At 36.6% G+C, this 16,358-nt stretch overlaps 1 protein-coding gene across 1 annotated transcript in view; it reads left to right on the plus strand.

Moving 5' to 3' along the window:
- clybl (citrate lyase beta like) overlaps positions 1-16,358 on the plus strand; it is a 69,444-nt gene that overhangs the window by 26,954 nt on the left and 26,132 nt on the right. The window contains exon 2 of the mRNA XM_079426752.1: positions 4,726-4,936. Within this exon, the coding sequence (XP_079282878.1) occupies positions 4,726-4,936 (211 nt within the window). The remainder of the gene's footprint in view (positions 1-4,725; positions 4,937-16,358) is intronic.

Below are 16,358 nucleotides of genomic sequence, written 5' to 3' on the forward strand. Positions count from 1 at the left end.
CAACCGCAAGTTAAGATGAAATACTGGTCTTTTTGTTTTATCATAAAATGCAGATGCAAGTTGCATCATAGGACTGGTGCACTTATTATTTAAAATGTCACCAACATGTTTTTAGCCAGAGCGAACACAGTGGGCGGTTAAACGAGTGCATTCTTAGTTTGTGTGGCTAGCTTACAGTATCATTAGGAAAAAATATAATAGCTACTTATGTCAACGTTAAAGTCGTGCAGTAAATGTTCACATCATGTCTCCTGGTAAGTTGGCATTTTGAAAGTGATGGTATACGACCCCATACATTCTCAGACCACCTACTTAGGGTCTAATCTTAAATTTAGAAGAGGAAAAGGAACATCTCAGATTAAGAACATCTGAGATATGCTAATGATCAACATTTAATTTTTAAATGGAACAGTGCAGTTTTGTAGGACAGTAATGGAGCTACAGCTGAGCAGAATCGATGTCCAACGAAACCACCAGAGGTTTTTGTGTTCTCTCTTGGTCCTCTTATATAGGGAAGCTAGACTTACATTTAACGAGGACCAGGCCTGTCTAGAAGCATATAAAAGCAGCAAAGAGCAGAAAACCTCAAAACTCTCACCAGTAAATCCACTAACTGCTAAGCTAACCACCCTGTTATCTTAGCCTTTCAAGTCCAGAAAAGTGAGGACTGCAGAAATGTTGTCTACATCAGGGATTGCTGAACATATAAAATGTATATCATAGTTTAATGACAGGGAAAAATGCTGGACAGATGTAACAATAAAACGGTCCAGATTGCGTATCTCGGAAGCTCTGTACGGATCTGGCTGGGAAGGTCGGCCCTCTCCAAATGGTTCCAGAGCTGCCGTAGTGCCGTAATAACATTTATTGCTTCTTGTTTTTATTGCCCATGGTCTGTGTTGCTTTTTATGTGAATTATTGTACACTTAATATTGGCCACTTGAGTTATTCTTACGCGTATTAATTTCAGGGTTTTCTTAGCTAAGTGCGGAACCAAATGAGAAGTGGGCAAATCATGTAATCAAATAAATCACTGGGAGATAAGCTCATTTTCCTGCAGTGACTTTTGTGAATGAATTAGTATGTTGAAAGTTGGTATAAAAATCTCATTAGCCATTGTTAAACAGGATTCCGGTTGGTTTATAATGTGAGAGTGGTATGCCACAAAGTTTTATGACTTTCATGGCCAAGTAAGCCAACATTGCAACCTACTGCATAAGCTAATACTAATTACATCTGCAGTGTTTGCATTGCTATTATATAGCATCAGTACACTGGATTATAAGCCATGTGGAAAAACATTTAGTTTCAGTCATTTTATTTAAAGAAAAGACAAGATGTAATTTCTTTGTGTGATGTGGTTCAGAGTATCTGTGTGAATAAGAACCTCATTTGAATAACACAGACATTTATATTTCTTTTCCTTTGGTTGGTTTCTGTCAATCAGTTCCTCCACTTGAGAATTAAATTCCCAAGTCAGAATGAATTATAATATTCTGTGCTGAATAAAGACCCCTTAAAATGAAATGGATTTGAAATGTGCTAAGTGGACTTCAAACCACTGACCTAACTAATTTATATAGGGTTTCCTATGTCTATTACCCAGTTTATATTATAAACCCATTACTTTCCATTTTTACCATAATTATATATTCAAGATAATAATGATAATAATAACATGGGAAATCATCTTCAAAACCCAAAACAAGAACTTTTAGATTTTTTACCTTAATTTTTGCCACCATTATATTTATTTATATATATATATATATATATATATATATATATATATATATATATATATATATATATATATATATATATATATATATATATATATATATATATATATATATATATATATATATCATTTGTTTTTTTTTGCCACACAGATTACGGAGCAAAATTTCTAGATTTTTTTTTTTTTTTTTTTTTTTTTTTTTTATTAAAATCCATAAAGACATAGTTCATGCAAAATGAGCAATCTGTCATATTTTACTCATTCATATCATTCCAAACCCTTTATGATGTATTTCTTATGCAAAACAGAATATTTGGACCCAAAAAATAACATTGGTTGCCATTTAATTTCATCGTATTGATAAACAATAGCACATTTTTAAAAACCATCTTCTTTTGTGTTTCACAGAAGTCAGTCAGCCATACAGGTTTGGAATTACTTTAGGGTGAGTAAATGATATCAGACTTTTTTTTATTTTAAGGTGTCCTTGTTACAAGTTACATATACTTATTATATTATAATAACAATAAATTATGCATAATTACATGCAAGTAACCCTAAGCCAAACCCTAATCCTAACCATAACCATATGAGTACATGTAGTTAATTCATGTTACTCACTACTTAAATGTATAATTGTACTGTAACAAGGACACCTTAAAATAAAGTGTAACATCGATAAATATACTTTAAGAAGAATGCAGCTTGTATGAAATCTTTTATTAGAAGCCTGGTGGTTATGCATGTATTAATATGACCATGACATGGACGTGTGCGTGTCTACAGCACATGAAAACACAGCCAGCGTCCTCCCCTGCTGCACACACATCATCACGCTCTCTCACGTTAGAGGCCAGCCGCTTCGTTTTCAAAACGCCACCCTCGGAGAACACCAAAAAACCTTTCCTGAATTTACCGACTTGTCTTTCCCTCCTCTATCTCCTTCAAACATAAAAGAGAGTGTAACAACTAAACAAAGCAAACTCCTCTCTTTCCCCGTGGCAGCTAGGTTGCAGCAAAGTGAAACCCCTACTGTGTTTAAAAAGGCATAGAGGGAGAGCAGCGCTGAATGGCGTTTCTCTATTAGACCCCTTGTACCTCCGTCAAGCGATCTGCTCCCGCTCTCTTTCTCTCTCCATGGAGGTTTTAAATGCCCTCAACCTCCTCTGCGATTGTTCTATCCAATTTCGCTGTTTGTATTCTTTATTGCCAATCCGGGCACTGTAAGGTTTGGGGGTCTTGAGTAATAGCAAGTTCCTCGCCTCTCTCTCTGTCTGCATTGAGAGTGGTTTTGCATATCTCCTCTTCCTCCCCCCCCTTTTTGAGCTAGTGCCACTGACCAAATCCGAACACTATAGTATTGCGAATCCCTGCCGAGACTCTGTGTACTTAGGCCCACAAGTGCTCGCAGCCACAACTACCTGAATTGTTTTTAATTGCCTGGTATAGCTGCATCATCTCAGTCAAAAATATGCTTGCTTGGTTCTTGAGGGCAATTGTGAGCGTGAAGGATTGGATTAAGAGGCTATTGAAGTGACTTTAGCTTCTTTTGATAACAAAGAGCAAAAGAGAACACTTCAGCCTTTCGCTCCCCCCTTAAAGCACTATGCTACCCCCTTCTTTTTGTCAGTGCGGAAAGGAATACAGTCAACTAATACGGTCCCTTCATGTGCAATCGCAAGGAACCGACAGGCGAAGACAGTTCCCGGCTGTAATTAGTTGTATGTGATACCAATTATTTGGCGCATTTATTAACGCTAATTGTTTGAACACCCCGACATACCGAAAAAACAATTAAAACGTGTCTGAGCCATAACAGTGGTTATTAGTGTGTGATAAAATGTGGAAATTAAGCCATAAACGCACACCTCTATTAGCCCTGACACAGGGGAACAGAAATCTGACATCTTCTAGAACTCATTTACCAGACAGATTTGTGGTCTTGTCTTAACTTTGTTGTGTTGGGGTATGTAATCTCTCCCAAGTCTCTTTCACATCATACTGGCTTGGCCCTAAATAGATTTATTCAGCTGTGCTTGCTAAGCCATTGTGAATTAGCATTAGAGAAGAAGCGTTTGCTCTGATGTTGTCGGAGATAAGAGCCTCAGGTTAGCAGTGCTTATCCATTAGAGGACTGAAAGGAAAACAAACCTTGTTTCTTCAGTTTGTAAAGATTTGGAAGGGAAATTGAAGTTCAGGATAAGTGCTTGAGATTAGCCAGAGGTTTGTTACATGTGTGCAGGCATAAAGAAAGATCAGCAAACAAGTGGATGATTACAACAGTTCTCTAAAAACCAACATTTCACAAATCACAGTATTAGTTTAAAACACATGTTCTTAGAAATGCTTCTCTTTGTATTCATGTTGATTTTGAAATGCTGTTTTCAAGAAAGATTTAGGTTTATTGACTCTGTCATCTGGTTTAACTATCAAGCAAAATGTAAAATTCATGCAACACTATGCATTATTTTCAAAACGTTTTTTTAATTCTATTAAGGTAATATGTGTATATATAAGGTCAAATATATTTATTATAAATATCATTGTTTTTGTGCAGTATAGCGCCAAATGATTTTACAACTGAACTAACGTTGCCTTGTCATAAAACATCAAATTATCTGTTATTTTAATATGCTTACTGACTTTGACACACAGTCATGAGGATCTGCAGGTGCCCTCTCTATGATATCATTTCCGGTTAAATTTTTTAATAGAGTGGCAGAAAGTTTTCAAATAATACACAATATTTTTTTTTTTAAGAAATAGCATATTATACCAAAGTAATTTTTTGTTTGTTTGTTTTGTTTCAAGAATTTCATTGTTTTAATTAGACTTTGTTTTATATATTAGGAAAGAAAATGGTGTATTCAAGTGACTGTATGTATGAACTACATTTTTAATCTAAATTAATAGATGGGACAGAAAATGTGTCATGTCATTGACCCATGTTAAAATATTCATCATAAATATTTACATTTTCTCAGGGGGATAAGTCGTCTACTTTTATCTGCTGTTCCCTGGTGTCAGTCTAGCCAGCGTTCCCACCATACTCCTGGCACCTCTCTGAAGTACATACCACGCCGTGCCGTGCTATACGTTCCTGGCAACGACGAGAGAAAACTGCGGAAACTGACTTCTCTGGACGTGGACTGCGCCGTTCTCGACTGTGAGGATGGAGTCGCCCTCAACAAGAAGGTACCGACCGCCCTAACCTCTCATTCTTCAACCAACACCTGACTCTGTGAGACATAATCACAAAATCCTCATCATTTAAAGCTCTCTTTTAGCCAGGTGCTGATCCTTAATCACTCCAAAGAAAGCTACCTAAGCGCAATGCTTAAAACAAGCACATTTCCGTCCCATTATGTGGCAATAAAGGCAAAAATGCCCCCCTATCACATTCACTTGAAACAAGGTGCCCACTTCACACTGAGCAAACAGCAGGACTTCAGCAGATGCTGCAGGTTAAAAGCATTCTCGACCCGCCCACACAGCCAGCCAATTGGCCCTGTTTACCTCTCCATGAAATTGTGATTGGAGCAGGAGCTAAAAGGAGAACCGGTGGAAAGGAGTCAGCTAACAAAGGTTTTTAAGTCATGTTAATAAAGATGATTGATATGGCCAGAGGCTATTCCTGCTTGAGTGGGAAAAAGTTTGACAGGGAGCCTAAACGGTGACCCCTGAAAAAAGGTGATGGATCCCAATGTTTTCCAACACCCACTAATTTCTTTATCACAACCAAGTGGGGGAAAAGGTTTTAAGAAAGTATCCACTAAAGCTGGACTAAAGCTAGCTTAATGCTTTCAGGTCTTTTGTGTTGTTTCAGAGCTTTAGTTACAACTTGATCCATCTTTGATGGCTTTTAAGTGTCAAAAATGTGCTCAAAGGATAAAAACATTATGGCATTGTTACCATGTAAGACCTCAGCATAATGGCATATATAAATGTTAATGTTGTTCTTAAATGAGAAGTATAAAAAGATAAGATTGCTGAGCCAAAATTCAGTTCTTCTGCCGGGTTCAGCCCGGATAGGATTATTTTGTTGAGGAATATTAATGCTAGGTGATCTGAGAGTGGAGAAAATGGCATTAGAGAAGGGTCTCGGGTCCCCTCTCTAAGCTGAGCGGGTTTCTTTTCGCTAGCTCATGTTCCTGTCAGAGCTGATAGAATTAACGCTCTCTGTAGTCGCCCAGATAAAAAAGCTAATAACTCACTCTCGAAAAATAACAATGTACTTCGCGAAGAGCCTGAAAAATAATCCCATTTCTCCTCATCTTTTTGATGGTATAAATCTGTCAAGACTACAAGCACTTACAATCCTTCGTATAAGACGCAGTCAATTTTAAAGACCATATGTTAACTTTAAAGAGCCTGGCATGGTATGGGGAAAGCTGTGATCCATTATTTATTTGCTAGCACGCAACTGCGTAATGTAAAAATGAGTTATTAACTCAATAATAAAACACACTTCACTCCTCTGCACCCGCTCTTTCACTTCCCACACTCTCAGCTGTTTTCCCCATCCTGGCAATTGGAAATCCATGGGGGTTTCTGTATACCTATAGATAGAGGTTTTATTTTTCGTGCTACTAAATGAAACTACTCCTGCAGCTCAGTTACTCTTTTATGGGCCGTTGAGGAGGACGGAAAAGGAACGAATACTGTACACGTGCACAGGTTCTGAGGACAGTTTCTTTTTCATTGAGGCACTGATTTAACCAAGGTGTTCCTGTAATACTTCAGTGCTCAAATGCATTCAGATTGTGTCATTATTCAAAATGATTCAGTTTTGTATAGCTGTGATCATTGGTAGAATCTTTGCTGTAAAATTATAAATATTACATATTTGGGCTTTTGTAAAAAAATTTTTAGAAAGGGCAAGGAGATGGAATAGGAAATAATAACTAGAGGGTTGGAAAAGCTCAATTCAAATTTGCCTGATATAAGCACCATAGTTTGATGTGTCAGATCATATGCATTAGCCACTAGTCCACAGCTCCAACATCAAACCATTGTAATTCTAAATTAATATGCTGAGAGCCTACAGTATAGATGGTGAACTAAGTTAAAAGAATAGCTCACCCCAAAATTAAAAGTAGTTAGCTCACCTTCGTGTTGTCCTAAAACTGTAAGGCTTTCTTTTTTTAATGTATAAAATACATATTGGTGACACTTTACTTAAAGCCGTATTGCACAATGCATTATAAAGGGTTATTAAAGGGTAAACATGCATTATAATTATTCATAATGTTTGTCATTATACTATGGATGAATATGGGTAGCAAAATTCATTTTGAAGTGTAATATGCAAAATGACAATGCAATATGCAAAATGGCAATGTATTTCTTTATTTAAACTTACATTTTCCCATACATATGTGCAACATTTATTGCAAAATGAAAATGAAAATTCAATTATAATTTACATTTGCCATTTTCTACACTAGTTTTAAAATGTAAATTAAAAACATATTTTAACGCTTTATAAGTTGCAAAATTAAAATTAAATTGTGTTACCCAAATTGATTAGATATGTTTAACATGTCCAAGCCAGAACTCTAGCAAAATTATAATTTAAATGTCATTTTCCTAAATGCATTTAGACTTACGGGTACGACACTTGAGATTGCATTTTCATCGTGATACCGCCTGATAATTATAACAAAATGCAGTGTGAACTTCAAAATGCACTCTTAGCCAAATGTGCAACAAAAGGGTAACAAAACGGTGATTTAAATGTCTTTTATCTTTCTTAAATGTATTGGCACTTACACCTAAGATGTTTTGATTGCATTTTCATTAAATACCCCGCGATAATGTAGTTTAAGTCAATGTGGATTTGAAAATGCATTCCGAGCCGATCACGACCCCAACCTGTCAATCATTATATCAAGGCGGTGCTCGGCAACAAGATGCACAATAAGTCAATATTCCCCATTAACCAAACACTTTTCACCTGCCTCAACATCTCTCACTGTTTTACACTCCGATTGATGCACATAAGCGAACAGACAATTCTTCACTTTTTCTTGTTTGCTTCCATACTTTATTCTTCTCCCATAATTATGGAAGCCCATTTCTGCCACTCAATAAAAAAAATAAAAAAAAAAAGTTTTGCGACTTTTTATCTCACAATTCTGAGATAATTGTGAGCTCGCAATTCATAGAGTGAGTTCAGAATTGCGAGATAATTATGAGTTCGTAATTCTGACTTTATAACTCGAAAGTTTGAGTTTATATCACGCATTTCTGAGAAAAAGTCAGAATTGTGAGTTTAGATCTCGCAGTTCTGACTTTATTTCTCGAAATTGCGAGTTTATATCTCACAATTATGAGAAAAAAAGTCGGTTGCGAGTTTGTATCATGCAATTGAGAAAAAAAGTCAGAATTGTGAGATAAAAAGTCACAATTACCTTTTTTTATTTTTTATTCAATGGTAGAAACGGACTTCCATATGTAATGGATCGCATGTCCTCGAGCACCTAAGCGTTGCAGGTGTGTCGCACATCTCACTCTGCACGCCGAGTGATGCACGTAATTCAACACTTATTTACCACCTTGCATTATATTTTATTCCTATCTTTTAATCCGTAACATAGCGTGTGTTCCATGGCACCGAAACGTCATGCGCCTGCCACAAGAGGTCTCACTTTGTACAGCCACCAGATACCACGATTGATGCCTGTGATTTTTAATATTAAATTACCTCACTTTGGCTGTATGTTCTGTGACAGCTGCATCTAGATCGGACTGTTGAAGTGTATCTGGGGCAGGCAGAGTTTTCTGTATGGTCATGGGCATCAACTGGAGTGTAAACCGACTGAGGGATCTTAAAGGGGTCATATGACATTGCTAAAAAGAACATTATTTTGTGTATTTGGTGTAATGCAATGTGTTTATGCAGTTTAAGGTTCAAAAAACACATTCTTTTCCACATACTGTACATTATTGTTGCTCCTCTATGCTTCGCCCTTTCTGGAACGCATCGAATTTTACAAAGCTCATCATTCTGAGAAGCGAGGCGTACTCTGATTGGCCAGCTATCCAGTGCATTGTGATTAGCCGAATACCTCAAGCGTGAGACGGAAATGTTACGACCCTCACAGTATTGTGATGCCGTGTCCTGGCGCAACGACACAAAAACAATAAAACCCATTACAAACGAGGCATTTGCTGCATCCAGTGGGGACATAATTGCTGTTTATAATTACTTATACTGTCTCTTTACGTATCGCGTTGCATAGTGCCGCATAAACATTACCATGTCTGCATTAGTGATCGGAGAAACGACAAACAACAAGCGCTACTCTACACTGCTCAAAACTCACGTTTGAATCGTCAGTAGCAGAAAAGTACTTTTGAACTAGAGAAGTTCGAAACGACTGAGCGACGGTATACTGTTTCGAACATTTCAACACCCCCGCGCTGTTGGAGGCAGGGTGTAGATTAATGTAAATATGTGTCGCGACACTCGCGAGTCTGCCCTAAACACAACAATGATGCAATGAAGGTTTATCTAGGTCTTTTATTATACTGGATAAATTATTACACATTTTTATATTTTATGTGTTGTCATAATATGATAAAAACAAAGTTTTATTATTGTATGTTATGGCATTTCATTTACTGTATACCTTTTAAATTCGCATATTGAAAGAGCAGCAGCAGCAACAGCAGTATGGCATAACATTTATTTGAAACACATGTATTTGGTTCTTGCTACCTTATATCTTTACTCTTTCCTTTCATTCTTTTCATGGCTTTGGAAAACTTGCATCTGATGTTTCCCCAAGTCTCTTTTTGCATAACTCTTAGTCGTCGACACCAAGCTTCGTTGCGATTTTCTTTCTAGGAATTAAATGCTTTCTCTGAATCTTTAAAGTCTCCCCGCGAGTGATTGTACAGATGCGGATATATTTGTGGCAGTTCAGTTATTCGACACTGTGTATTTATGGTGCTAGTGACTTGGAGATGTTGTTCCCCTGCCTGACCTTTGTTGAATGAGAAACGAACCGGGGGGAAAAAAATTGCACGTCAAAGAAGGTGGACTTCCAGAACACCGATTGCGTAATTGCCATAGACCAATGGTAACTCTAAGGTGTTTAGGAGCCAAAACGAACTCCCCAGAAAGTTCACTTTGGTGAGCTGTATCGAACTGCCGAAACAAACTCAGAACGAACTTTGTTTCGGCCTGATTTTGTTCGAAATTACGTCATATCAGTTCGTTCTTCGATTTCGTTTGAAGTATATCGGGGCCTTAATATTTGGGTTGAACTGTTCTGGAACAGTGTTGTAAATACAATTTAACCACTGATTTCTAGTTGTGTCCTCTTTTGGAAACCCAAACAAAGTAGTTTCACTTTCACAACGAAACACAGTATCTCCACAACATGGCACCAGCGGCAGCAACAATACTACAGCGAGAATAATAGTTCCGCCTTCTTTCATTGCGTATACATTTGGGCGGTGTTTTGCAGATCTCCCCCCATCGTGACGTAGACATGTGGGAGCGTGTTTAAATGAGCCATTTTAGGGGGTCGTGGCAGAATCTTAACTTTTATAAAGAATATCTCTTTGGTTTTGAGACTTTAGTCTTTGCAACTTCAGGGATCTTATCTATGCACAAACAGCGTGTAACACTCCAAAGAGAAAGGAAAACTTGAAATCGCATCATATGACCCCTTTAAGGCGTGCACGATGCGTATGCATTATGTCATCACGCAGTGTGATGTGCACTTGTGATTGGTATGATACCTATTCATTTACTGCCAAATATTGATAGCGGTCAGATAAGTACGATTTGAACCATGCCAGTGCACTTCCTCTAATGCCAACATAATTTTCTAGTCTATTTAAAAGAATGCTGTGGTCGATAGTGTTAAACACGGTGCTAAGATCCACTAGAACTAATAGAGAGATACAACCACGATCAGATGATAAAAGCAGGTCGTTTGTAACTCTAATGAGAGCAGTCTCAGTACTATGATATGGTCTAAAACCTGACTGGAAATCCTCACATATAATTTTTCTCTAAGAAGGAACATAGTTGTGATTGTAAGCCTAAATGCATTTAGAGAAAATGGCATTTAAATGATAATTTTGCTACAGTTTTTGCTTGGACATGTTAAACATATCTAATCAATTTGGGTAATACAATTTCATTTTAATTTTGCAACTTATTAAACATTAAAATGTTTTTAATTTACATTTTAAAACTAGTGTAGAAAATGGCAAGTGTAAATTATATAATTGTATTTTCATTTTAATTTTGCACTAAATGTTGCACATATGTTTGGGAAAATGTAAATTTATATAAAGAAATGCATTGCCATGTTACATATTGCATTGTCATTTTGCATATTACATTTCAAAATTAATGTTGCTACCCATATGGTTCCATATAATACATTATATATTTTTGGAAATATTATAATCGAATTTAAAATGCATAGTGTAACAATGAACTGATCAGTGTTATAATATATGTGGTTACAATTATTCATGAGATTGTACAATGAATTATAAGGTACATTACAAGGCATAATTAATGCATTAAAATACTTTTGTAATGCATTATACATAAAGGATTTAAGTAAAGTGTTATGAAGTGTTACATATTTTGAAGAATGTTGCATTTGAGTCCAAACAAATGGAAAAAAAGAAAGTCACTAGTCAATCATACAAGTTTGGAATGATGTTAGGGTAAGTTAATGGTAACTTAATTTTAATGGTATGGTTCATTTTAATTAACCTGTCCCTTTAACTGGTGGAAGAATTGTTTATTCTGATTATGAATATTATATATTATATGATATTATGAAACTTGAACTTAACTAATTATTTATTGAATACACATGCTCTATTTCAGAGCCTACATTAAAAAAAATTTCATTCAATACTAAACTTTTTTTGGATGTATTTTTAGCCAATAGTTGTACTGTATGTATTTTATGCCTTTTAGAGGATTGTGCTGTTAGCTTAGCAACATGCTAACGTCGGACTCTACTGAAATCAATTGTCATTTGAGTCTTCCATGCAGAGCGCTACTTGGGTGCCACAAAGAGTTGCTGCCTATGTAGAGCATTCTGAATTAGTTTCCTTAGATTTTGGGACATTTTATTCATTTAGTTCTTTTTCATACTGTTATTGTTGTCCTTTTATAAAAAACGCTTAATTGTGGTATAATCACAAAACATGGCATGTGTATGTTGTGCACTGATAAATGAGGAAATTGATAAATGAGAATTGTTTCTTTGTTTTAAATTGATGATTGGATCTTGTCTGTGTGCCATAAGCATCATTGTTGTGCACTCCCCCCCCCACCCCCATAGAAAACAGTGCCAATTCTCACCCTATCCTGCCCACTTGGTGCCATGTGACAGACGGTTCAGACTACTCAGTGCCACTGCCACTCAGGACCAAGGCTTAACTCATACTCACACACTTAGCATTAAACATATCTCTTCTTACTGATAAGGAGGGGTAGGAAGTCGTCCTTTTCTCTCCTCCAGCAGGGGCTGATGGCTACACCTGTCTTTTTTTCGCTCCGGGGGCGAGTTTGTTTATTTGTGTGTTTTGTGGCAGAGACGCCCTATAGACTGCAGCTCAGTTTGGGGCATTCCACTCAACGGCTCCTTTCCCCCCTCTTCTTCCCTGCCCGCCTCCCCTTTCTCTCTGCTGCAGTCTCGCTCCGCACTGCCCCCCTCCCAGCTCCAATCCCTGGAAGTTTGGAACTAATGAACTGACTGCTGAGCTGCCGCCACGGAGCTTGGTCCCAAACTATACTGTACTTCACACTCGATTTATTCTCCAGATGGCAAGACTACGCAGCCCTGCTGGGAGGGGCCACCTCTTCCACTGAAGTGTGAAAGTGGACGGATGTTGTTTTCGGATCCTCTGTGATCAGCTCCGAGCTCCCTCAAACAACCCGGCACCGTATGTAGAGAATAAATCCCCCTGCTAACGGGCACACTCGAGCTGTGATGGCTGTCTGTATGTTTGTGTGTGTGTGTGTGTGTGTGTGTGTGCCCTTGTTGCTTTTGCAGAGGTGCAGTGTCACTGGCATTGGCACTTGTGTTATCTGATGCACTCACCTGCGGGTGGTAGCGGCTGATGCTTGGAATCATGACAGTTATCCCTGCTCTCTCCCTCTTGTTCTTACAGTCTCTACACTCCTACACCTTTCTCCTTATTCAGCAGAGCTGCCCAGTCTGATGGAGATGTATTTGCTTCTCAAAACTGATTTTGATGCTTTGTAAAATCCAGATCTCAAGTTTTTGGGGAAGCTGCTTTAAATAATAGCTTGGTTTCAAATATTTAACCGGTAACACTTTACAATAAGGTGTCATTTGTTAACATTAGTTAATGTATTAACTAACATGAACGAACAATAATCAACACATTTATTACAGTATTTATTCATCTTTGTTAATGTTAGTTAATACAGTCGTTTATTGTTAGTTCATGTTAATTCACTGTGCATTAACTAATGTTAACAAGCACAACTTGTGATTTTAAAAATAATGCTGTATATATAATATTAGTGTAAATAATAATAGTAAATGCTGAAATTTACTTTAACTAAGATTAATAAATGCTGTAGAAGTATTGTTCGATCTTTGTTCATGTTAACTAACGTAGTTAACTAATGCTAACTAATGAACCTTATTTTAAAGTGTTGCCATTTAACCTACAGTCAAGCTACATTTGAAAAAATTAACTACATTACAAGCTGCTACTAAAAAGTTGTTAACCAATTTGTAGCTATTTATTAAAACAATGTTATATGTATAACATTTTAAATATTTAACCAGTTATTTACTTTTATAATTTTGAGTTCTTTGAAAGAATGGAATTTGACTGAAATACAAGGATTTTTTTTTTTTTGATTTTTTTTAAACAAAATCTTGATTAAGGTTTGATCAAAGTGACAGTAAAGGCATTTATAATGTTACAGAAGTTTTCTATTTCTATTTCTTTTGAACTTTCTATTCATCAACAAATACTGCCAGGAGGCAGAAAACTTTTTTCAAAATTAATAATAATAACAACAACAACAACGTGTTTACTGAGCACCAGACCAGCATATTAGGATGATTTCTGAAGATTCGGTATTGCACTGAAGACTGGATTAATTTAGCTTTGCTATCATTTAAATAAATTACATTTAGAATGCATCCAAAAAGAAAATTGTAATAATATTTCACAATATAGCTGATGTTGTTTTTTTTTTTGTTTTTTTTTGATCAAATCAGAATCAGAATGAGCTTTATTGGCCAGGTATGTTTACACATACAAGGAATTTGTTGTAGTGACAGAAGCTCCACAGTGCAACAGAAAGACAGCAACAGGACAGGACACAGATAATAAAAGAATAATATACAAATATCCAAATAGGCAATGTACAAAGCAGCAAAAACACAATATATAATATAGACAACTATGTATGTACAGGTCAAGTTCGTGAAATAAATGCAGCATTGGTGCACATAAAGAGACTTTCAAAATTCTTAAATCATACCATCCCCAAATATTTTAACAGTAGTGTAAATCAAGCTCAGAGGAAAGTTAATAACACAAATACATTAATTGACTGTAAGTGTGTGATTTCTGAGAGCTCAAATGTTTTGACTGTGTCACAACAGACTGTCATGTGTCTATATTGTGCCATTTGGTCTTTTCTTTATCAGCCCTGGTGGTGGCAGTAGATGAAATGATTTGGGGAAAAGAAAAGTCTCACATGGCTTATATTTTAACATATGTAATCAGCAGTTCATATATCATCTGTGACTTGCAGTAAAGTTCCGTAGCAGTGGCTTCCTGTGTGAGAACGTTTCTGTTATATTTTTCTCTAGTATACATTCACAAGTACAGTGTGCATTTTCTGTTTGTCAGGACTGGCTTAGTAATACACTATTGTAGTCTTGAATTTCAGTCTGAGCTCATTTGAAAGTGTAATACTTTGGCTTCCTGTCAACATTCCCAATTTATCATAATCTATGCAACCAACTGTTATCTGATATAGAAGCTTAAAATGCAATGTCGGCATTTTGAAGTAATCTAATATTTCATCTGCCACACTCTCACTGGGTCGGTTCAAAGAGGGAGTGCCACAATGCATTGCAGTAGTGTAGATTTAGTGAGCGTTAGTGAAGTTCACATCTCAAATACCTCAAAATAATCAAATTTTGCCTTTGCGCTCATTTGAGCTTGGAGGTTGCTTAAGAAAGCTGTCCTGGTGCCCATGCGCAGCTTTTGATGTGATCAAATGTCAGCATTTACTTATCCTCATGTCGTACAAACCTGTAAGACTTCCTTTCTTCTGTGAAACACAAAAGGAGACATTCAGTCTCCTTTGTTCACGCTGCTATTTTCCATACAGTGAAAGTAAATGATGACCAGATATAGCAAGCTCCAAAATATGTGAGCATGCCTTATGTGAGGAAAAGGCACATATTTAATCACTTAATGTGCCACATTTGAAAATGTGCATATTAAAATGTTCACTAAAATAAACATTCCTGTATGTTATTGAGCTCTTTTTATTTTTGGACTTTAGCAAGTCTAGCTTTGTTATATGAAAAGGAATAGCTTATACGTTCTGCTAAACGTCTCTTTTTGTGTTCCACGTAAGAAGGAACATCATGCAGATTTTGAATGACACGAGGGTGACTAAATGATTACAGAATGCTTATTTTTGGATGAACTATTCCTTCAAGTAGAGAGGGCTCTCATCAAAGTGCAGCTGAGGAACGTTCCAAAGGAACACAGTGCTCTACTGCCAAGAGAAACAAACGGCGATCTGAGGCATTCACACAGAAAATGGATCCCCAGCATTAGTGAACTCTGATAGCCTGTATGCTGCCAGAAACTGCCTGCCAGTCAACCCTGTGGCATGTGTGTATGTCATACATTTGTCATAGGAGCTGTGTGCACTGTGTAGTCATACTAAGGTAAAGTTTATAGAAGAGTCAGTGAAGAAGGGTGGTCCCAATTGCTTGGAACTGAATGAGAGAGATGATGACTGAGGAGGATATTGAAAGATTTCCTCAACCATCACAGTTCTGACATCATCTTTGCTTTTTTATGTAAATATTAAATATTATGACACGGTAGATTGGACATCTGTATGTGTTTTTGTAAGATCTGGTGTGTGAAATCTGAGATCTAGTGAGCACTTGTTTTTTTCCAGTTCACTTTAAAGAGGTAATTCTTCCACAAATGAGAATTTTCTCATCATTTACTCACTCTTGTGTTGTTATAAAATACTGTGTGACTAACTTTCTTCAGTGGTACTCAACAAGATTTTTATTTTTTTTATATAATGTTTGAGCTGTATTTTGGCATACAACAAAAGATGAAAGAACTGTCAAATTTCAGAAAGGTAAAATAAGCACTATAAAAGTAACATAAAAACCATGCTTTAGTTTTGTGTGAGGAACAAAATGTAATTTATTGCCACAAGATGTGACAAACAATGCAGTTATTGCTGTGTCTTGAGGTCCCAGGAGTGAATAAGCACAAGCGCAAATGAGAAATGAGAACCACAGAGGGTAAACTCTTCCTGTAATTTTAATGTTCATGATGTGTAAAGACTAATGACACAGATCTGTCTTCT

This window comes from Barbus barbus (assembly GCF_936440315.1).
Source record: "Barbus barbus genome assembly, chromosome: 10".
Taxonomy (NCBI): domain Eukaryota; kingdom Metazoa; phylum Chordata; class Actinopteri; order Cypriniformes; family Cyprinidae; genus Barbus; species Barbus barbus.